At 37.4% G+C, this 21,955-nt stretch overlaps 4 protein-coding genes across 8 annotated transcripts; 1 reads left to right on the top strand and 3 right to left on the bottom strand.

The window, feature by feature from the left end:
* The first annotated feature begins 1,629 nt into the window (after nucleotides 1-1,629).
* Nucleotides 1,630-6,501, top strand: LOC103332940 (histone acetyltransferase of the MYST family 2). 2 transcript variants are annotated; one of them, XM_008235706.2, is made up of 9 exons: nucleotides 1,633-1,972; nucleotides 2,691-2,779; nucleotides 3,036-3,095; nucleotides 3,467-3,676; nucleotides 3,852-3,920; nucleotides 4,188-4,349; nucleotides 4,507-4,600; nucleotides 5,464-5,606; nucleotides 6,067-6,501. In XM_008235706.2, exons 1-9 carry the CDS (start codon nucleotides 1,681-1,683, stop codon nucleotides 6,268-6,270), a joined length of 1,323 nt encoding a protein of 440 aa, XP_008233928.2. In that variant the 5' UTR covers nucleotides 1,633-1,680; the 3' UTR covers nucleotides 6,271-6,501. The 2 variants fall into 2 exon arrangements, with proteins under 2 accessions (XP_088901703.1, XP_008233928.2); XM_089045577.1 differs by lacking the exon at nucleotides 3,852-3,920 and having other exon boundaries at nucleotides 1,630-1,972.
* A 1,268-nt stretch (nucleotides 6,502-7,769) lies between these two features.
* Nucleotides 7,770-9,006, bottom strand: LOC103332941 (myotubularin-like protein). Its single transcript, XM_008235707.3, has one exon. It carries the CDS (start codon nucleotides 8,763-8,765, stop codon nucleotides 8,097-8,099), a length of 669 nt encoding a protein of 222 aa, XP_008233929.1. The 5' UTR covers nucleotides 8,766-9,006; the 3' UTR covers nucleotides 7,770-8,096.
* Nucleotides 9,007-13,052: 4,046 nt separating this feature from the next.
* Nucleotides 13,053-16,655, bottom strand: LOC103332942 (vacuolar protein sorting-associated protein 9A). Its single transcript, XM_008235709.2, is given in 6 exon segments — nucleotides 13,053-14,157; nucleotides 14,160-14,498; nucleotides 14,690-14,869; nucleotides 15,455-15,625; nucleotides 16,155-16,302; nucleotides 16,442-16,655. Coding segments are annotated over 6 exon segments (1,476 nt in total). The 5' UTR covers nucleotides 16,534-16,655; the 3' UTR covers nucleotides 13,053-13,611.
* Nucleotides 16,656-17,346: 691 nt separating this feature from the next.
* LOC103332943 (Galactosyltransferase family protein) lies at nucleotides 17,347-21,325 on the bottom strand. Of its 4 annotated transcripts, none has more exons than XM_008235710.2 (11): nucleotides 21,151-21,325; nucleotides 20,947-21,046; nucleotides 20,805-20,863; nucleotides 20,458-20,678; nucleotides 20,304-20,367; nucleotides 19,482-19,554; nucleotides 19,287-19,407; nucleotides 19,103-19,190; nucleotides 18,878-19,003; nucleotides 18,303-18,412; nucleotides 17,347-18,071 (listed from the first exon to the last, which is right to left on the bottom strand). In XM_008235710.2, the coding sequence occupies exons 1-11, from the start codon at nucleotides 21,240-21,242 to the stop codon at nucleotides 17,923-17,925; spliced, it is 1,203 nt and encodes a 400-aa protein (XP_008233932.2). In that variant the 5' UTR covers nucleotides 21,243-21,325; the 3' UTR covers nucleotides 17,347-17,922. The 4 variants fall into 4 exon arrangements, with proteins under 4 accessions (XP_008233932.2, XP_008233934.2, XP_008233933.2 ...); XM_008235712.2 differs by having other exon boundaries at nucleotides 20,458-20,669; nucleotides 21,151-21,324; XM_008235711.2 differs by having other exon boundaries at nucleotides 20,947-21,043; nucleotides 21,151-21,324.
* Nucleotides 21,326-21,955: the final 630 nt, after the last annotated feature.

Here is a 21,955-nt window from a genome sequence, read left to right as displayed (position 1 = left end):
ATTTGGTAAGAGTAAAGAGTCGCTATGTTTTGTGGTGGTGTTCTGATCCCTGATTTTAAGTTCAGTAATGTATCTCAGTTTTTTCCTTTCTTTGGTTTTTTTGGCTCGTCTTCCCTTCTTGTAAGGAGCTACCCTTGTGTCGTTTGCTTGCGTAACACAAGTGAAAGCAATCAGCAGAATTTTGAATGGAAAATATTTGCCCCCTTCCCTTTCGCGAAGTATGAGCCTTTACTTTAGCGTCAATTACAGTTTGACATGTATTCTTTTTATGTTTTAGCATGTGTCTAAATGTGATTTGCTAGAAGGATCAATGTTTTCGTCCAAAAAAGAGGCAAGTAACGTACATTTTAAAATAAAAATATCTTCTTTAAAATATTAAAAGATTTTGAAGAGAGGTGCAAGGTGCATGTGTAACCCATTTTTAATTGGCTTAATTATTGTTTTACCCATGGACTGGAACCTCAATCTCAGTTTACCCTCTGAAATTGAATTTTTTTCACTCCCACAATCTCTAAAAATTTCTGAAATTTACTCCTTTACCACTTTCTTCCACAAAATTGTTAAATGTGCTGATGTGATATTGGCATTTTAATAATTTTAGCTCCTCTTTATTCGCCTCTCAGTCTCGCTCCCTATGCGGCCCCTCTCCTCTCCTCTCCCCTCCCCGACCCAACCCCATCGCACCCCACCCCCTTCTCTCTCATCTCTCTCCTATTTTTTATTTTTTCTAATACCTTTCTCTTCTCTCTCCGACCCAACGCCCACCCCAGACCCACCCTCCATGGAATTACTCAACACACCCAAGTTACCTAGCCACCCAAACCACTACCCTCATCAACTTTCGCCAAGCAATCCACTCAGGCCAACTGCATCATCATCATTAGACGCAACCCTCGACTTGTCTGATGGCCTCAATCCACCAGATTCAAGTGAGTTTGTTTTTAATTATATTGAAGGAAAGATAAGTGGGAAGTGGGGCAACGATGGTGGGGAAGGGGAGTGGGGTGGCAGGGTTGGGTACTTTGGGGATGGGGGTGACTGAAAAGGGAAGAAGGGGATGGAGGTGAGAGCTACTGAGCTGACGCGAGGGGAATAAAGGGAATAGGGGGTTTTGTTAACCCTAAAAATAATTAAGACATGTATTTTTTTAATTTTTAATTTGGATGTTACGTGAGCACTTGTGGACGGAAATGGATTGAAGTGAGAAAGGGGGAAAATTTCAACAATTTTTAAAGATTTTGGGGGTTATGTGAGAAAATTTCAGTTTCAAGGAGTAAATTGAGACAGAGACTGTTCTTGGGTAAATGGCTCGTTTGGGAAGGAAGCATTTCTCCTTATAAGCGCTTTTATTATGAAGATGTTGAAAATTTCATAAGAAATCGAAGTGATTCCTAAAAAGTACTTAGGATTGCTTCTGAAGAAGCACATGATAAGTGCTTCTCCAGAAAGTACTTCTATGATCCATAAGTCTTCTAAACTTTTATGTCAAACATTGTCACAAGGACTTTAAACCCTTCCATAAAGCACTCCCAAACGGGCCTAAGTAAACGGTTCTTATTTCATTATCGCCCATGATTTATGGCCCGCCCAACCCATGGACTCGGCCCATAGCTCTTCTCGCTTAATCCCCGCTGTAATCATCTGGTACCACATTTTCAAAGGCCCTTGGGTCAACCGACAATGGGTTCGATAGGAACACCGCCGAGTGCAGAGAACGGCTCTGCTAACCCCAACCCCGCCACTGCCGCGTGCGACCAGTCCATCGATGGCTACCATGCTTCGTCCAACGAAAGGGCGCTGGAGTCTGACGTATCGAAGAAGCGAAAGTCGTCGATCCTTCCTCTGGAGGTCGGTACGCGCGTCATGTGTCGTTGGAGGGACTCCAAGTACCACCCCGTCAAGGTCATCGAACGCCGCAGAACGCACTGCGGTGGGCCCAACGACTACGAGTACTACGTCCACTACACTGAGTGTAAGATCCAATTCCTCATTTCTTGCTCAATTTTGCAATTTTGGGTTAGGGTTCGAGGTTTTAGTTTGTTCTATGTTTTTTAGGGTTCCAGTTTTTCTGGTTAGCTGTGTATGTGGACAGATGTGTTCAATTTGCCAATTTGGTGATTTTTCAGCTGGGCTAATAGTCTAATTGGGGACCTAGGTTTCGTAGAGTTGATGTGTTGGTGAAATTAGTAACTTACCTTCTGTTGCGGGGGTAATCTCTTAAAATCTCATTGGGGCAGTAGTCTAGTAGAGAATTTAACGAACCGTTACATTACAATGTAGAGTGAGTTACAATGACAGCATATAATATGTCTGGTAAGGTTTTTGAGGAGTAATATGAATACAGATTTTATATGATGGGGAAAAGGTATTGCCTGGAACCTAGAGGTGTTAGGCCCGTTTTGGGATTGGATGAATGAGTATTTTATATGTGGAATGGATTTTATGAGGTATGAATCTGATGAATCATGAATAAAACCTTGCTCTCACTGGTATGCGCATAAACATCATTTCATTTGATTATCTGTGGTGTTCATTTGTTTGATTATCATAAAAAATGTTATCTTTTGATATCATATAATTAATAGAATAGGCTGAGATCTTATACTGGTGGGATGTAATTAAATTAATCTGTTACAGTTCCAATGATATCTTACTTATTCTGATATATTTATGTTTGTTCAATTTGTCAGTCAATAGGAGGCTTGATGAGTGGGTGAAACTTGACCAACTTGATCTTGATTCAGTAGAGGCTGTAGTTGATGAGAAAGTGGAGGATAAGGTAACTCTGCCCTCTTTGTTATCAACCGTTCTTCAAATTTCCCTCTTGATTCTTGTTCATAGGTGTCATTGCGGTTTGTTTAGCATGCCAAAGATGAACTTTCTTTAAGTGTAACTTGTTATAATGTTTAGGTTGTACCAAGAAAATCCTGCTGTTTATGAAGATAACCTTTACTTTCCCTTGTCAGTTGCTTTTCCTATACCTTTTTATTTTCAAAATATCCATTTGATAACTTTTCACATATGCGGGTTCTTAGGTTACAAGCTTGAAAATGACTCGCCATCAGAAGCGGAAGATTGATGAGACACATGTAGAGGTATGCACTAATTAGAATCGTTTCATTCTTATTATTGTTGATCAATATTCCTGTTGTTTGGGAAATTGATTCGTCATCACCTTCTGTCTGTCTGTCTCTGTCTGTCTGTCTGTCTGTCTGTCTGTCTGTCTGTCTGTCTGTCTCTCTCTCTCTCTCTCTCTCTCTCTCTCTCACACACACACACACACACACGCGCGCGTGTACACAAAATATGCTATAACAACCTACTTTGAAGGTTGTGTAAAAGTAATTTACATTACTATGTGCTGACAATGGATTTTATGCGAGGAAGGGCATTAGCGAGCTTCTCGAATTGCATGTTTCAGATTTTGTAAATTTTTTGATCTGAAGATGTTCTTGAAATTTTATAGGGCCATGAGGAACTTGATGCTGCCAGCTTGCGTGAACATGAAGAATTTACAAAAGTGAAAAATATAGCGACAATAGAACTTGGAAGATACGAAATTGAGACATGGTACTTCTCCCCGTTTCCACCAGAATATAATGACTCTTTGAAGCTGTACTTTTGTGAGTTTTGCCTCAATTTCATGAAGCGCAAAGAACAACTTCAAAGGCATATGGTGAGCTGTGCCTCGAATATTATTATTTTTCCTTGCTTACAGTAGCTTGTTTGTGGATAGTTGATGTAGTAATGGACCTGCAGTTTATTTCATTAATGATTAAGTTCAAAAACTGTAGTTGACTGATGTTGTTATTATCGTATTTATTTATATATTTTTCTGTCTGCATATGTAGAGGAAATGTGATCTCAAGCATCCCCCTGGTGATGAGATATACCGAAGTGGTACACTTTCTATGTTTGAGGTTAGTTGCATTGTTTCTGCATAACATCTCATTGATGGGTTTTGAAAGAAACCCTTATGTTAGTTTCCTTCAGTTAATCTGGGAAGGTATTATGTGGTTTCAAAAGTTGCAATCTGTAATTTACTCTGCTTTGAAAATTGAAAGCACCATCACATTCTAAATGCTCTGTTTTTTGTGTTGACAAGTTTTGGGTCTATTTGCCGTGTATTTTCAGATCTTCAGTTTGTGGCTGATGTGAATTTTCTTGGCTTAAATGTATTGAATCAGGTTGATGGCAAAAAGAACAAGGTTTATGGGCAGAATCTTTGCTATTTGGCGAAATTGTTTCTTGATCACAAGACCCTGTATTATGATGTTGACCTCTTTCTGTTTTACATTTTATGTGAATGCGATGATCGAGGATGCCACATGGTTGGATATTTTTCCAAGGTAATTTATTTGCTTCCATGGTAATTTCTTTGCAGATATTGAAGTGACTGTAGAGTTCTCTGTATTTCCAGTTTTTTGTTAGATTATTTTCCCCTGGTCACCTCTTTGTTAATGCGAAATTTCAGCATAACTAATTATGTGATTTCTCATAATGCAGGAAAAGCATTCGGAGGAATCCTATAATTTGGCATGTATCCTCACCCTTCCTCCATATCAAAGAAAAGGCTATGGAAAATTTTTGATTGCCTTCTGTAAGCCCTGGCACTTAGTTTCTTATTGTATTTCGGCTTATTTCAAATCTCTCTCTCTCTCTCTATATATATATATACCCCCCTTCTCTCCTCTCCGATTGAGTTCTAACTTTATATTGATAGTCCTTTCAATATTTGTAATTTGTGGGGGGCCACTCTAAATACAAATTTATTAATGGGTACATGTCCAGTAAGATTTCTAGAATATCCTTCTATAGTCCTCCAATAAGTTGCAGTTGCGGATTGTGGGAGACTATTAAGCCAAATTCATTTAACACATTGCTTATTATTATTTAAAGCTCTCTGATTACACAACTGTTGAGGCAATAGGAAATTGGCTGACTAGAAGAACTAATCTTAAAATTCCTTCTTATCTAGTATGTGTGCAGTTTCTTTTCCATTTAAGCCTTGTTGTGCAAAGAAATTCAGAGGGATATAGTTATAATGTTGGACTTTATGAATACCTGCTATCCAACTGTTCCCTATTTTTAATCTTCAAACTCTTCATCTATATGACATGGAGCACTTTGGTCATGCTAAGGCATAAGCCCTTATTCCCACATGACATGGTCAGCTGTCTTTTCACTTCCTAAGAATTTTCTAGTGTCATATAGAATTGAGCCAATAGGGGGACACATGCTTATGCAGTAACTGCACTGCTCTAAGTATGATGGCATAATCTGATGGACAGGTGCTGACTCTGCTGTGCATTAGGGCTCAGGAAACTAAGTTTTTCCCTCTGTCATTAATCAAAGTTAATTGTTGGACTGATGTCACCTTTTATTCTTTGGTCGCATCATTTTGCCTTAATTATATATCTCTTTCCAGAAGCAGTTATTAATGCCTTTTCAAATATGGAGCAGCTTATGAACTTTCAAAGAAAGAAGGTAAAGTTGGAACGCCTGAAAGACCCCTCTCTGACCTAGGATTGCTAAGCTACAGAGGATACTGGACTCGGGTGCTTCTAGACATCTTGAAAAAGCACAAGGGAAATATTTCAATCAAGGTGAGCGTTTCTAAATTTTTAGTTAAATCAATGTGGTTCACCCGTGACATAATTGCTGCTTCAACCTTTTGCCAATCGTGTTTCAAGTGTTTTTGCACATGCTATCGAAGTTGTTCAAATACTTAGAATTGCATACTGGATTTGTCGTAGGACAATCACCCTTTAGCGGGGGTGTGCATTTTTATTTACTCCTCTCCCTCGTTGTAAAGTGTTCTTTCAACTAATGGATACCTAATAGTGCTGCTCCTGTGTTCACCTCCATGCATGTGCATTGATTCTTGAAAATTATTGTTCTATTCCATCCGCACAAAAAAATGTATAACATCATCATATGGCTGGAAAGTAAAAGGAGAAAATATATATCAGATCAGTATCTGAATGCCATATGGTTTTTGCTGAGTTTCTTAGAGGATATTCAGGTGATGTATATGATCATACTTGATGATGTTTGGTCTTGCAGGAGCTAAGTGACATGACAGCCATCAAGGCAGATGATATATTGACCACCCTTCAGAGTCTAGAATTAATTCAGTACAGGAAAGGGCAGCATGTAATTTGTGCAGACCCCAAGGTCCTGGATCGTCACCTAAAAGCAGCCGGTCGCGGGGGCCTGGATGTTGATGTTAGCAAATTGATCTGGACGCCATATAAAGATCAAGGGTGATGATAGTACAGTTCGCTCAATGCTGTAACTTGCTGCTGCTTGTATAAATGTAGACCTAGGCATTGAACCAGGAATTGAAATTGAACACTAGGCTCGTGTGCAACTCGCTTAGGGTAATGTTATGTGAGATGATAAACTTGACATTCTCCAATTGTCACTTGTAACAATTTGTATTGACAAAATGCACTAGTATAGTAATGGATGCAGCCAGAGCCGATATTTTTTTCCTTATATATTGTAATATTTATTTTCCGAAGCTTCTGCGTGGTTAACTTTCCTGCACATGCAAAGAACAATTGTAATTTTTGAGTCTTGTCGGTGGGTTACCAACTACCAAGACTTGTCGTGACTGAAAGAAGCTATTTTGCTGGTTGTCCACGCATTCTCACTCAACAATTTCAACATGGGGGGTGGAGCCTAGGTTTAGGTTAAGTTAGATGCGTAGATAGCCTAAATTTTATGAGCAACGAGAAATAATCTTCTTGATATATTAAGAGACTGCGACCTCAATAAGATAATATTTTAGTGTAAGTAATTATTTTTTAGCTTTTGAGTTCTAATGTGGGGGAACTTATAGCAGTTCCACCTAGACACTAAGATGGCAAAATGCAACAAAAGGTGCTAGATTCGATTTCCCCCTTTCTTGATATCGCTTGTATTTAAAAAATGACTTATTGGACTACTCCCTCCCTTCCTCTTATCTTTCCTTCATTGTCTCATGAGAGAAAAATTTACCCATACCATGAATACCACGTGGCATTGCCTATCATCCATTACTATGTGTTTTAACTTTCCGATATGGCAATTTGTGATAGATTGGAGATACTACCACAACAGCATCCCCATTACATGTAAGTTCTTCTCATCTCATGGACATGGCCATCTATCTGACCATTGGCCATGTAGTTTTAAGTTCATTTTAATTTTTAAGGTATGAGAAAGAAGATGTATAAAATAAAAGAAACTTTTGATGAGGATATGATATGAGAGTCAATTCTGTGAGAAGCACGATAGTTCCATCTGGAGACTATTGCTTGTCGGTGTAGCCGCCCCAACCTAATGGCGTTGCCAACTATGCAAACGCACATTACTTTAGGGGCACTGCAACCCATGGCGACGTGGCAGCAGCACCCCAATCCTAGCTTTTTATTTTAAAAATATTTTACGGTGATTATATAAGCTAAAAACTTCATGTATAATCTTAAATCTTAGTGGTTAACTACATCTTGACTAATCCTTAATCTAACAACAGTATGCATCTGCCTAATTTTGATAGCAGTAAAAATGGAGAAATAATAAAACTAATAAAAGAAGTACTGGTTAGATCAATAACTAGTTGGTCACTGATGAAGTAGTTGAAAACTGCAACTCCTCACTCATCCTATGAAATGTACCAATTCACTTCCCCTATCATATGCTTGTGGGATTTAGCTTCTCTCCACTTGCCTCCAACTCTGAAACAAGCCAATTTATTGGCAAATCTAAAGCTCACAGAAAGCTAATGAAAATATTGGCAATGAGAAGAGCCAAATTTGCAAATTGAATGCGAAAAAGAAAAGAAAAGAAAAAAGACAGAAAAAACCCATGAGATCTTCCCAATTAAGAAGAGCACCTGGTGGGATTTGTCACTAATTCAAATAACTAAACATTAAAATCTATGAACTACAACCCCAACAACACATAACAACAATAAGCTACCAGTCTCAATTATGTCATTTGGCAAAGTGAACGTGAATCAAACAATATCCAAAATTGGGATCCAAAAGCAAAACATGTACAGCTACTTTCTTCACTCCCCTTTTGGTTTTCTTTTCTTTTACCCATCATCAGACAGTAGTGGGTTGATTTTGATGTCTTGGATGGTGGGTTAGTTTAAGCTGCAAACCTTCCAATGCAGCCCCACCAGATCTCCTCTTCCAAAGGCTGCCCACCTCTTCTTCTTGGGCCTCAGGCTTCTTGTGCACCCTCTTGATCACAGGCAGAGGAGGATCCAAATCCACTATGTTAATATCTGGAACACAAAGATGATGATGATCTTGACCATTGATCCTGGGCCCACTTGAAGCATTCACAACCACTTGTTGGCTTCTACATCTGGTGTTGGTTTTGGTGGTTGTGGTGATAGTTGTTGTAGTGGTAGGAGTGAGGCTTTTGCTAGAGAAGAGTTTTTTGAGCTTTGAATACTTGAAATTGTTGTTGTGGTGGTTGTTGGGGCTGTTGGGGCTGTTGTTATGCTTGGAATTGGTGATGGTGAGCCTGTGAGAGGTTGGAAAGCCATTAACTTTGTTGCCTCTCTTGACTTGGCCCATGCAGCTGATTCTTGGGGACAAAGGGTCTTTTTTGAAGGAAGCAGAGCAGTTGGGGAGGCTTACATCTCTGATGGATGGCCTTGAACACAACATGGGTAAGAATGTGCTTCTGTGATGCATTTGCAGATTGTGATGTTGATGACGATGATGATGGTGGTGGTGGAAGCGATTGTATTCATTTCCCATTTGATCTCTCTTCTCCTTCTTTCAACTTTTTTTAGTTTCTGAAACAGAGAATGAGATAAGATTTGCTTGTGTTTTGTATAGTCAAATTCTTGGTGTTTTCAGCACACAGAACACAGAACACACAGAGAGAGAAGGGTTGGGGGTTTAATGAGAAGAGAGCAATGTTATTTATTATGAGTTTGCTATGGTCTTTATGGTATTCCAAGCAAGGAGAGAGAGAGAGAGAGAGAGAGATGGTGTTGAGTTTGTCAAACATGAACAAAGTGATGTGTATTTTAATATAACAAGACCATCCTTCTAATTTAATATAATTTGATTTGATTCAATTTTTGTGTTTACTCTTTCTTTAACAATGACTTGTGGGAAGGAGAGACCAAGGCAGAAGTATGTCAGGACCATTATGTTGCCTTTCTTTGGGGTAATATATGTAGTAGTAGTATGCTTAATAAGTGAAGGTGTGAAAGGAAAGCTCCTTTTCTTTAATTATTATTATTAAGGGTCCGGCTTAAAAGATGAAAAAGGATAAATCTTCCATCCAATCCAACCAGTTCATGCCAAGTCTACACTCTATTCATGGTAAATCATAGGTTGACCTCCCTCTTGTCTCCTTTCGATTTAATCGGTTAAATTCATTGTCTAACAAAACAAGCAGCGTGTATCAAAACGCTAGTATAACACAACAAAAATCCAAAACAAATAATAACCCAACAAACTATTTGCTCAAAACAAGTACTCAAGAATCTAATTAACTCAATTGTGGTTCTAGGGTTGGATTAGTTCTGCATCTAATCTTGTTTAACTGAAAGAGAACAACCTTTTGAAATTTGAACTTATTTATGCCAATTCAAAATTTTCTGCTCCTCTCTTCCCACATCATTGTATATAAGTTCATAATTGTATCTGTTTCTGCTTTTGAGCTTCTTCTTGTAAATGCTTCTGCTTTAGTTTTGCCGCACAAATACTTGATCGATTGGGACATGCTTGAAGCAGTCAAAGGTCAAACAAATCAACATAAATAAATGTTGATCACATATTATTAGGTGGAACCACGTTTACCCAGAAGGAAGCCCACAAGTAATTAATCCGCAGCCTCTTTTCTATAAATTATAATGCATGCATTCCTTTAGTGGCAACAATTATATGACTTTCGTATTTTCCTAAAAAAATTAGATTAAAAAAATGTATTTATCTTCAATAAAAAACATTAAAAAAGTATATGACTTTCACTTTACAGTAATCTTCCAAAGCCCCCTACTAAGCTGGGTCTAGTTTCTCTTTGTGTTTACACATTTGACCACATTTGCATTTGGAAAATCAAACTGTAATAATTTACAAATGTCTGATAGTCTTTTGATATTGAAATAAGTTTAATATTTTTTATAGCAAACAATTTTTACCTTGTCAAATTATATTTTTCAGTTTGAAGTCAAGTCAAATATACAAAAATTATATATATATATATATAATTTAGAATTAAATGGAGTAAGTTTAGCTTAGCAATGTTTCGACAAACAAAAAAAAATAAAAAAATATTAATCTTGAGAAGCCAAAACCTTTTTCTTATTTTATTTCTGCTTTTGTTAAACTCAAGAAACCATTATTAGCATCGATCAAGTAAAGTACCAATAGAAATCAGAAAGAAATTTGGAGCTTTCAGCTTAAAAATTAAACCTGTCAGAACTCCAGCTGCTACGTAAAGGCAGTGCAAGCAATTAGGGTAAGCCATACTCGAAACGACAAGAATCTACTAACTCACTAGCTTATAATTTTTTTAAAAAAAATATACGAAACAAGTATGATTAGTGTTAAATACGATTAACCCGATTTTTATGTCGTAAACTTAATTTTAACGGGTACGGTATAATGAAAGTGTTTCTTTGGTTTATTTTAAAAATAAATAAATAAATAAATTGTTAATTTTGTATTTTGTGCATGAGATTAGCAGAACATTTTGATTTAAAATTGAAGCACATGCACACCAGGTGCAGGGAAAAATTGTGAAGGAAGCAGAAGATGCATACATCTCAGCCGACAAGCCATGCACCACACAACGTGGGAGGCACATGAAAGGTGAATTTGGTACACTAAATCTATCATATCTTAACAAACAAGCTCCCTTGGTTGGCAATGGCAGCACTTTGCCCTAGTAAGATGACATTCACATTATAATGTGTTTGGTGTAGGCTGGGACCATCCAATTCTGTTTGAAAGGGGCTCATCGCATATATTATCAATATCACCAATGATTTGCTTTAAGAAAATCTACATTTGATATTTATTCTACTTAGTCCTTTAAAGATTTATGCTGGTTCATGTGGATGACGTATTATGTTGTTCAATGATCAATCTAAAAATCGCATATTTGATTTAACGTTCACTTGATTAATAACTTGGATTGATATGGATTAGTAATAATATGTGCTAAACTGTCTTAGATAGGGGATTTTTGCTTCTACTTTTTTTCATTTATCCTCCGTAGGGATAGGGTTATAAATGATGTTTTTGCTCGAAGTACAATTAACTGGTAATTGTCCTAACAACCTCTAATCATAAGAAGAAGATAATTGCAATTTGGTCTCAAAATATATCGTTGTCTATGTGGAATACACAAAAATAAAAATAAAAAATAAAAAGTTAATGACCAAGTGCAGTGGCAAAGCAGGACTTTTAACAGTTGAGATAATGTTTGCACTAACAACTTATCCTTATCTGTGACCCCAAAATTATTTGTTGTTCAATATTTTGTAATATGAAGATTCTTTGGACCCCTCCAATTGAAATACGTTCAGTATAATAATTCTCTGAAAATATATGTAATATTTAATGTTAATTACATAAAATTCTCTAAATCTCTGTGTTCATTTCAAATTGGTACCTCACTTCCGGACTTGTCACGTAAGCATTTAAGATACTCACTAGCAGTGTGAGTAAGATGTTGTGTATGAATTTGTAAAGTCTTTAAAGATCGGATATCATTTCCAAATCAACCCTAAAATTTAAATACTTATACAGTGAGTGTGGGTGTGAAGCACAAGAAGAGAGGTGTGATCTGCTGCCAGTTGGCCTGCCTGCCTGCCTGCCTGCCTGTCAGATCCCAAGATCCACACAAGCTTTTGTTTTGTTTTGTTGTGTTTGGAGGTTGTCCTACATTTCACAAACTTAATTGTATTTTTCTATTTATTTTTCTTTGAAACATCGACATCGACATCATCAAATATGAAATCTCCTATCTGAATATGTTGGTTTGCTACATTATTGGAATTTGGAAGGGAGACATGAATCCATCGGATAATATAACAACAAAAGCAAAGAAACAAGGTAGTAGTGTTATCCCCAATAACGTCCCAAGAAAAGATTGATGATCAAATAACACACATCTTCTTCATACAAATATGCTGTAAAAAAATAAATAAAATTTTAATTACAAACCATTTTGTTTTCAGATATATAACATGTAGAGGATGTAGTAGGTTTTATTTCTTTGGGAATTCAGATTTTGTGCTTATATTTTACGTTGAAATCGCCGTCATAATTGAGATATCAACTTGAATTCGAGACGCCTATTCAAAATCTTATCAATACAGAGAACGTAAGCATATAATAATGTGATTTCATAATTCAGCTGCCGCAGCTCTTTTCCAATTGCTTCTTTCCTTGAAGATGGTTTTGGTATGTGAAAGTCAATATGTACGGCATTTTTATCTACAAAGCTTGGAAGAATGAGATAAAACACAGCAGCACGTGGAAAATATGGTTTACATTACATCAGAACGAAAACCCACAATCAACATCAATGTTCTGAACTTCCTTTCCTGATGATGTGAGAATACATATGTGGCATACAATAACAGATTGGTTTCAATTTTCAAGGGATTAGTTTTGACTTGTGACTTTTGGGTTTAATGTGGCTGATCAACTCACGGAAGCTAGAGGCCCAAGACAATATGAAGGCCCAAATTGGCTAAACAATCAGCAGCTACATTCCCTCAGACAAGGAGAGGGTGGAGAAGAGCTGAAATCTCCCTTTAACAAGAAGAGTTGAGATAATAGCTGAATCCACCTCAACCAAAAGAATGGAAATTTGGTTATGTCGGGCAAGCTTAAGACACATGACACAGAGCCCACAGCTCAGCTTGGACAAAGTATCTCCTGCACCAAGATTAGCCATGAAGCCAACCACAGGTATTGAGTAGAAAAGAGTTTCACTTAAAACCGAACAAGCATTTGTTTTTGTCCTTTGTCATTGTGGACAAGCCACAACCTCAAGCCATAGTCAGTTATATCATATACTAAACTGCCAGAGCAGCCAATTTAGTCAAAATGCAAAAATGAAGAAACTCGCAGTAACGTTAGAAGACTTCTGTATATGTACAGGAGTGACGCTACAGAGAAAAGATCACATGACATAGATTTAGAACACAAACTTCTGCACCTTAATGAAGGATAGCAAGGTGCAACTTTGGCGAAAATTGCATTCCTCTCGAGGCTCAGCAAGCTCCCATGTGTCCCGGGATCATTATATTGCTACATATGTGAATTTTAAGTGCCCACAAGCATACACTGTTGCATGCTGGCTTGCTGAGAGGAGTATATTTTCGCATCTTCACAGTTCATACAATTGCTATTTGATGCATTGCCCAGATGTTAAACTCCTCAATTCTGTCCCATGTTTTCACCATTACGTGACAAGGACAGGCAAATGTTAGTACTCATTGCCAACCAAAAGTAGTCACCATTGTAGTCCATCTACATCAGGAAAAAAAAGGAGAAGAAGAGCCCTGATGGTGACCATCGAGTTGGAAATTCAACATACTCCTGCAAAATACAAGTCCTAGTAGAGCTGTTATTAAGAAGACTCCTCGTGTTTACCACCCTGTGGTGCAACTACTTGATCCTGTGACAATAGGGATTGCAAATTATCCAAATCGATAACAGGCTCTTTATTTGAACCATCATCCTTCCTATTAGTATCATTTGATGCTTCATCATTAGGCTCTAGATAACCATCATTCCTATTAATATCATTTGATACTTCATCATTAGGCTCTATAGCTCTAGAGTGATCCTGTTGCTTTTCCGTTTCAGCATGCTGGTGGAACTCTGTTTCTGAACTTGATACAGGAAGAGATGGAGCAGCAACGCCTAACCCTTTGGAAAGACAAACATACTTGAAAACAAGTTGTTTGTAATTATTAAGGAGGTCTTCTACATCATTGAGTGTTAGATCACCAACATGCGCAAACAAGTATGGATACTCCCGGAAGACCTGGCTCGCCTTATCATCATTTACAAGGATTGTCGCGCCCTTATCCTCCAAATCTGAAAGGGATGGAATTTTCGAAAAGGATAAATTATCTTTTGCACCATAGGGTATATTTTTCGCTCGGGATTTTTTTCAGAAGATTTGGGTTGTGCAGAATCCTTGTTGGCATTCAAAGGTTGATGTCTGGGTTCCATCGATTCTGATCTATGCACATATCCTGCATATTGACTGCTTTGATTATACTGACCGTCCAAATCAGTTGAAAGTCCTGAAAGAAGTGCTCGAGCAGTTTCCATGTTCTTTTCAAACTCAGTTTCATCCATTGAAATGGATTTTGCATCAATATTTGAGATGAAGGACTCCACAGAGAGCATGTTTGTGAAAAAATAGGCTGTTTCACCAACTAATCGAGATTGGCGCCTGTACCTTTGTATGTACAATAAATTTGAGTGCAGTTGTGGAGGGTTTGCCTGCATCATCATTTAAATAGAGCAACTTTGTAAACATGACATACTCTGGTCCCTTCTACAATTGAAGAACGCAACGCACCTCCAGTGGTAAATAAATTGAATAGTTTATTTAGAATAGACGATGATATGTATTGCTTCAGAAGTAAATTTTTAATCAAATAAATCAGGACATTATATAAAGTTTGCCATACCTTTAAAGTAACATAAATGAGGACGGGAAGAAATTCATCAGCTCCTGGGGGATTCTCATTTGAAGCAACAGAAGCATTCAGCAACAAGTTATTGATAACCTTGCAACAATTGAGGATACACACAAGCTTATCCCTGGGTGCCTTGTACATATTGATCTTTTGCAGTTCTTTCTGAGCAAGCTGAAAAGATAAAAGCAACAAAAAAATACATTGGTAAGGATTTAATGAGAGGTATCCAACAATGATTAAGTCTAAGATTACAGAAGTCAGAAAAAATATTTGCAATCCTATGTGCATTCTCATGAAAAGAAAAAACAACCAAGAAAAAAAAAGTTCAATCATATGTTAGAAAAGTTGACACATTAATTCCCGAACATGAAAAGACAGTTAGTTCACACCACAAGAAGGAAGGAAATAGGGGGAATTGATCTCTATTTTGTGAAATCCCGCACTATCCTGATTGCTATTTCCTTTTCAATACCTGTCAACATGTGGGTCTAATTTTTCTCAAAAAAGCTCCTTAAACAAGGAACTGTTAACAAATAGAGACAACTCATATGCAAATCAATGCATCTCGATTGAGAGCTATGTCCATGTCTTTATTTAAGGATCTCTCTCGCTCGCTCTCTCTCTCTCTCTCTCTCTCTCTCTCTCTCTCTCTCTCTCTCTCTCTCTCTCTCTTTATACATACTTTATTTATACATATTTGATATGTATATTATATATATCTATATACATATTTGATATGTGTAGTCCTTTACTCACCAGCCATGATGTTTCATTTTGAAATGTGGGCTTAATATCTAAATTCTCTGGTCGAATGAATTGTTGTATTAAAGCCATCTTCTCATACAGTTGGTCATCAAGTTTTACATCATCCGGAACGGAAGCAAATACACGAGGAAATAACTTTGTCGTGACATACTTCTCCAGTCCCTGTATTTAACAGAATCCAAGAAAAACAAAATGCCAACAACATCAATAAGACATATCACATATTAACATAAAGTATTAGAAAGGAAAAAAAAAAAACCATCTGAGAGGGAGAGATATGCTAAAATAATACAGGTCCTAGAAGATGAAAGAAAAACTACAGAGTTCCTCAAAGAAGAATGATATACATTATACAAGAAGGTATGAAGTACAATATCTTTTACATTTTCATAAATCTTCATTCTACACTGCCAGAAGGGAGTGTGAGGTTCTCTTTGATGTGTTCAGTTTCAATTTCGGTTTTCTTTTATTTCATATTTAAAGTTTCATTAAGACATGTTTCTTCTTCCCCGGTAAAAACTAGAAGGGGCAGAAGAAGATGAGTTGCTGTGCTTGCAACAACAAACACCCACTTAAGCAATGATGCTTTAGCCTTTCACTTAATCCCTCTTGACAATTAATTCATGATCATTCATATATGCAAGCAAAACTAAAATGCTAAGCATTTAGTTAATATCAAACTCAAACTCACTTCGCCAGCACTGTCGAGCTCCTCTTCTGAACAACCAGCCCAAAGTGGATGAGCCCTAAAATCCATTTCCGTTTGGGCAAAGAAGTCCTGCACCGCAGCACTGTCCCTCTCTGGATCAGGAGCATTGTTCGAAAACGATACTATGAAACTGCAATCCAATCCAAACCAACCCAGTTCAATTCAATGCAAAACAAACATCAAACACCTTTCTCGCACTCAATTCACAACTCTGATAAGAGATTCTTACTGCAGAAACAAATAATCCAAGATCTCAAAATCCACTTTACCTTTTTATGGACTTGACGAAATCAGCGGCCGTCGGTTGACGCATTCGTTCAAGAAAGTCCTGCAGGCCCAAGAACACATCGGCGTTCTCCATTCTCCACCACCGTCCGATTCCTCCAAAATCTCAGCTCTACGGCGATGATGAGAGATGAGAGCTGACCACTTTCAAGTTCAAAAGCCAATTGCTAATTAAGCTGCGATGGAGTGGATGTACGTATTTGATTATCGGATGACAAAAGTCCAAAGTTACTTAACACTTCTGTAAATTGCTGAGTTTTGAGTTTTCGGGGCCCGACTTGAAGAAAATTGATGATCCAACTGGATTCTGGATGATGGATGGATATCGCGGTTGCAGCCAGTTGTTTTTGGGCCTTGGGGTTGGGCTTACCTGGCAGGCTTGGATGTTGACTCTTTATGGGCGGCTTTTGTTAGAAGCACTTTTATGGACAAAACATCTTATTTTTTGTTAAAAATCTAGTAAGTGTTTACTAGGTATTTCTCCAGAAATCGCTTTTAAATTGTTCTGTCAAAAGCAATTAGGAACGCTTTTAACCCTTACATAAGTATAAAAGCTTTTTCTGACAACCATGAATCTCTTTTTTATGCTTTTTAAGGCTCAACCATGTCATATATAGAGTATTTGTATCAACAACAACAGCAACAAAAAATTAAAAAATCACTAGAATGCAAGCCTACATGTTCTGCTGTCAAAAGCCATAAGAAGCTATTGACTTGTACCGACCATATTGGCTTCAGACACAAAAGAAACATTCACCTAAAGGTTATCCCAAATCTAAAACAGTTCATTTTATTGTACCATATGCATAATCAATTATTCTAAAGCGTGTCAGTGCACGTTTGAGAGTGCTTTGGAAGTGAAGGCAAAAAAATCATAAACCCAATGACGTGAAAAATAACCCCCAGTCCTCGTCACATAACATGAAAGCAGCAGCGAAAGCAATGTATTTTCTGTGTTTTGTATTACAACAAGTAATTCCTGTGGATTAGTGGAAGAATACAACATTAAATGAAAAAGGTTGCTCCTGCTACTGGGGTACACACTCGGCCTGGTGCAAATAATACCCACATTACAAGAAAACATTTTGATCCTACGTAAAACTATATCACAATAACTGTCATTTCGTATAAATACCCTCATACACGCGAGAGCTGTCATTTCGTATAAACACCCTCCTACACGCAAATACAATCGGAAGATATCTTTGAACACAAACAGTATTTTCAGATTCACATCCATGCAATCGCCAACACTTTGACTGAACAGCTTCCGCATAACTTAAGCACCAGATCACCAGCTCTCACGTCTTCCCCAAAAGTTCAAGAAGCAATGTCTTAGAAATGTGTATCATATCCATCTGCAATGCTATTTCCATCTACACTCTCAAAACTGGACTTGAAGTGAAATTAAACAATTTTTACACACTTTTTTTTGGCAAGAAAGGCCCCTACAACGTGAACTGATTTAGAATAATGAACTCCAAACAGCTGCATCCCCTTCACCACACTTTTCATGAACATGTTTAATCTTCTCCACTGACTTGCAGATGCCACTGCAGCTCCAATCAAATGATGCAATGCACACATTACCTGCTTGTGCCTTCCACTCACAATCTGCAGAGGATTCAACTAAATTAAAATAAATCCAGCAACAGACAGATTTACCAAATTATAAGTTCCAAAAAGGAAATGTAAATCTGTTGAGCGGGATCAATTTTAACATGTCTCATCTAATGGGTAGCAAATATGCACCACATCCCATTATTAATATTCGAAAAGCTACAATTGTTTCTTCAGATTTGGATGCAAGATCCACTAATCACATATTTGTTCTAAAAACAGTACCTGGTGGAGTCCCACAGCACATATTGCGGTCATCAATGTGCTCGACTTCCAAACCAATAAACCATGAACCAAGCGACACATCTTCATTGGCATACTTATGCAATATTGGCCTGCAATAAAAAACAGGATGTCTCAGAACTTCATCATGTCTTGCAGAAAGTAACATGTACTTTAAGATTTTATTAACTATGGACACGTGAATTAATCTCTTTAATACCTGTAGGCCAAGGTGGCCAAAAATACCAGTGCTTTCAGGCCATTCATTTTTATCTAGACCCATATCCGATTCCCAAATCTCAAATTTCAAACCAATGATAAAACAACAGTTTGAAAGGTCAAATAATCCCCCCTTTTTTTGGTATTATCAAAGCTAAGATTAAAGATGGTTGCAATCTTCAATGTCTTAGTGTATTTTTGCTGATGCAGGTGAACAATTTAATGTATTTCTTATCTCCAACACAAATATGCCAAATTTCAAAATCTAGTACAGGACACTCAATGCTGTATCACACAAGGTTAATAGTAATACTACTTCTATTCGATGAAAAAGAAACGATAATATAATGTATTCTTACTGGTTGATGGAGATGTATGTAGCTAGATCCCTTGAGAGTGCATAAATCTGTCCAGTTGCGTGTCGGAAGTATTTGTTTCCCTCCTCTCCAAATTTCCAGTACTCTGGTTCATGGTACTTAACATTCCTAGAAAATAGAGAAAATAGTAGAAGATTAATATCTCCTTCCCTGAGGGAACATGTAAATTGAAGAGTAACTTATCTATAAATGCATCAGGACAATTACTTTTGAGCAAGAACAGGTCCAGATTTCATACACCCGATGTAGACTCTAGGTTTTGAACGGTGATGGGCAAGAGTTGTAGCTAGCATACCTATACAAGCAAGACATGTAAGAAACTCATCCGTGGTAACAATATTCATATCTTTATAGTAGTCGAAAATATGAGCATTACAGCAGCATTGCATACCTAAATTGACATGTACATCATCATCCACCTTGACATAAAAATCAGCATCCCAATTTGCAAGTGCAGTGGTGAAGAAAATTTTCGTTTTGGCAGACAATTCATGATAACCTTCAACATGTTCCTACAGTGCAAAAATGAATGAGACCAAATTCCTCATAGTTCCACAGGTACAAAGTTTTATGTCTACACTCTTACCAGCCTGAGGAAATCATTATGTTGAGCATCTTCCGAATCAATGGCTCGATCTAAAATGCTGTTGGATGTTGCACTGTATGAATTATGCAGATATCACCCAGTTTAGTTTCAGAATGAAAACAGAACACCATTTTAATAACTTATCCTCTATCACTGTGTGCTATACATGAGCAAAAACCATGCTCTGGCCTCTCTTTATAGATATAATCTATTCTGTATATATTCCTATTCTCCATATTCATATTCCTTTCAGAGGAGAAAGATTATGGCACGTCATAGTTACCCCAGAATGGTGAGAGACGATATAAGGCCCAACTTTACCAGTAGATCATACAGCATGCAGTATAGGGTTACTTCAGCAAAAGAAAATTTACAACTAAATTGCAAGTCTTAATATCTAAAATATTGATAAAATCTAAAGTAAGAGAAGCATGTGATCCAGAACTTGTACCCACAAAATAAGCAACAAGTAGATCATACTGCACAGTATAATGTTTTTAAATTAGCAAAAGAAACTTTTTAACTAAACTGCAAGTCTCAATATCTAAAATGTTGACTTAAATCTAAAGTAAGGGCAACATGTGATTCTGAACTTGTTCTCACAACATGAGCAATCTATTGCCACCAGGAAATTTTACCACTGAACGACTATACTAATGCATTTCTTAATTTCTTAGCTCTCTTGGAGAAGTGCTGATTTCTCAAAAAATATTCTACTCTGTAAAGTACGAGTATCCAAATGTCATGGTACGTCAAAATTGCCACATCAAATTTCAATTCCATAGGCTGCAGTTATACGACTTTAATAGAATTGTTCCATACCTGTGGCCAATCATAAAACGGATTACAATCCCCTTCTCGCGCTCCAATTGTAGTAGCTTTTCCCCTGGCCAAACAATTCAGGCATTTTCAACAAGCAGTCCCATAGAATTAATAGATCTTATTTACACACAGAAGAATAACGGAGCTATGGTACCTTGAGGCATCCAAGTCTCTCTAACTGAATCTCGCCTTTTCCTACTACTAAAAGCTGTGTTAATTCCAATAACAATGAATGCTTTCTTTCTCGTTGGACTGTCCTTAGACAACTGCGAGTTGCCGCCGGCGCCACTCGAGGTGCCCATCTCCTGGGAACTCCGAGCTGCTGCCAACTCCATCTGAATTGATGCCATCTGCTTGTCTAGAGATCTGGCAAGCCTCCGCAAAATTCACAATAAGTTAGCAAGATAGTTAGTGCATAGTACAAATCCTTGCAATTGCAACAAAAAGAAAGCAACCCAAGTCCAACAAAATCACAACAAGAACTCAAGTGTTTGCACTCACTGAATTGATGCATGGGTTTTGTAAATTTCGTCCATTACATCCTTTTCTTGTCCAGGCTTCTGTAAATAGCAACAAAATTCTTTTTAAAGAATATTCAAATTTAAACAAAAGGGTTTGGAATTTCTGAGCAATTAATTGTTACCTTCTTAGTTGCGCAATCTTCTGAGACGATTTGAAGCTCTTGCTCCTGGCGACGAGTCGAAATGAGCTGACCATTGGATTCAGGTGCTACCCACATTCTGCTACCATCAAAACCCAAAATTCGTTTCAGTACTAAAAGCAAAAGAGAGAGAAACCCATAACACGGATTCAACCAAAACTAAAATCCGAAAGCTGAAAATGGAACCTGCTTGTGATGAGCATGCCGAGGAGGAAAGCTGGGATGCAAAAAATGGGAATCCATGTTGCGGATATCTTTCTGGAGCTTCGGTTCTTCATTCTCTCTTAGTTTCTCTGTGACACAGAGAGAGGGGAAGAGAGAGAGAAGTGGTGACGAAGCTGGTTGTGACTTGTGAATGAGAGAGACGGTGTGAATTTATAAGGTGGAATTGGGTTTGAATTTTCTTTTGCTTTTAGGCGTGTTGGGTCCATTTTTGTACAGTTGAGTTTTGGACCGTTAAAAAATATAAGAAAGAAAGAAAGAAAGGTTAGGCATGGAGGAGTCTTGTAACTTTGTATGCGACTTTATGTCTCCTTGTTGGCCATGGCGTTCGTTTCAAGTCGTCGTCTCCACGCCAGTTACGCCACTCGTCAAGATCCGTTTTCTTGGATTTAAACCCGACCCGTTTTTTGGCTGCTTTGAAGCATGAGAATTTCAAATGAACGGACCAAGCTTACATTAGAGGAGTTAAAAATATTTTCAAACAATTAAAAACGCTTTTGACATTGTTTAGCATAAAAATTTAGAAGTATTTCTTCCCTCCTATATGCTTCTTTAGCAAGCACGTGAATATTTTTTATTTTACTTTTTCATATAATAAAAGTGATTTTGCTGAACGCACTTACAAAAAAAGCAGTCCCATATTCAAAAATGCTGCTGAAGGTAATACAATGAGCATGATGCAATTATTAGTCTAACTTTCTATAATGGAACAAGTGTTGTGTAGCATGTTTTTAAGGCCAAAATACAGAGATATGAAGCATGTGCCCTC

The sequence above is a fragment of the Prunus mume genome, linkage group LG2 (genome assembly GCF_029339155.1).
Source record: "Prunus mume cultivar Tortuosa linkage group LG2, ASM2933915v1, whole genome shotgun sequence".
NCBI classification, from domain to species: domain Eukaryota; kingdom Viridiplantae; phylum Streptophyta; class Magnoliopsida; order Rosales; family Rosaceae; genus Prunus; species Prunus mume.
Note: the sequence above shows the minus strand (reverse complement) of the source record. Positions and strands in the feature narration are given on the sequence as shown.

Excerpts from the sequence above, each read along its gene's own strand:
- LOC103332940 (XM_008235706.2), top strand. The coding sequence starts at position 1,681 with ATGGGTTCGATAGGAACACCGCCGAGTGCAGAGAACGGCTCTGCTAAC. Across the intron at positions 2,780-3,035 it reads ATGAGAAAGTGGAGGATAAG|GTTACAAGCTTGAAAATGAC; the intron begins GTAACTCTGCCC and ends GCGGGTTCTTAG. Across the intron at positions 4,350-4,506 it reads TGGTTGGATATTTTTCCAAG|GAAAAGCATTCGGAGGAATC; the intron begins GTAATTTATTTG and ends CTCATAATGCAG.
- LOC103332941 (XM_008235707.3), bottom strand. The coding sequence starts at position 8,765 with ATGGGAAATGAATACAATCGCTTCCACCACCACCATCATCATCGTCAT.
- LOC103332943 (XM_008235710.2), bottom strand. The coding sequence starts at position 21,242 with ATGAAGAACCGAAGCTCCAGAAAGATATCCGCAACATGGATTCCCATT. Across the intron at positions 21,047-21,150 it reads GGCATGCTCATCACAAGCAG|CAGAATGTGGGTAGCACCTG; the intron begins GTTCCATTTTCA and ends TTTTGATGGTAG. Across the intron at positions 18,072-18,302 it reads GTGCTGTGGGACTCCACCAG|ATTGTGAGTGGAAGGCACAA; the intron begins GTACTGTTTTTA and ends AATCCTCTGCAG.